General features: G+C 45.7%; 1 protein-coding gene across 1 annotated transcript in view; it reads right to left on the bottom strand.

Moving 5' to 3' along the window:
- Window positions 1-73: 73 nt before the first annotated feature.
- LOC112121653 (zinc finger protein 239-like) overlaps window positions 74-717 on the bottom strand; it is a 1,670-nt gene continuing 1,026 nt past the window's right edge. The window contains exon 1 of the mRNA XM_029913909.1: window positions 74-717. This exon is cut by the window's right edge and continues 1,026 nt beyond it. Within this exon, the coding sequence (XP_029769769.1) occupies window positions 568-717 (150 nt within the window). The 3' untranslated portion in view covers window positions 74-567.

Genomic DNA, 717 nt, shown 5'->3' with positions numbered 1-717 from the left:
AAATAGTAGTAAAAGTATCTGCTCTGCAGCACAACCTGAAGCAACATTAGAGCAACTGGGAATGAAACAATTTGTTCCCAAAGGGGGAACCAGAAGACTAACAATTGCTTTGAAATGGGGGAACAGTATAACCGTGATGCTCAGGGTTTGTTTAGGTCAGGTCAAGGGGGAACCTAATGCCAACCACTGCACCTGGGCTGCATCTGCTCTACAACTAGAATTGTCTTTTTACACCAAGATCACTAACTTGAGCAGCCAAAGCCATGTACAGTCCTAGTGGATGTCAGGCACAGGTAGTTTTTGCTTCAGCTTGTTGGGATCAAACCTGTCTCTCCCACCTGGAGCTGATGAACATTCCTGCCTGGAGGGACACACACTCCTACGACTCAAAAGGAAAGGAGTTGATAGAAAAGATCACAGGACTGACCCCAAAGAAGGTGAGCTGCAAAAGGCAGAAGCAGGCAACTCATCTGGTGGAGCTGAGAGACCACGGTGAATATGGTGCAAAAATCACTATGTGGGAATTAGCAAATGTGATTTAAAAAAAAAAAAAATCTTTGGCCAGCCCTAGTCAAAGGATTTATTACAGTTCTTGCCCATGTGGATTCTCTGATGTCTGATGAGGGTAGAGCTCTCACTGAAGCTTTTCCCACACTCAGAGCATGTGTAGGGCCTCTCTCCTGTGTGGATTCTCCTATGTCTGCTCAGGGTAGAGCT

This window comes from Terrapene carolina, unplaced genomic scaffold, assembly GCF_002925995.2.
Source record: "Terrapene carolina triunguis isolate 2854851 unplaced genomic scaffold, T_m_triunguis-2.0 Scaffold10002, whole genome shotgun sequence".
In the NCBI taxonomy this organism is placed as follows: Eukaryota; Metazoa; Chordata; order Testudines; family Emydidae; genus Terrapene; species Terrapene triunguis.
This window is presented reverse-complemented; position numbering and strand designations above follow the sequence as displayed.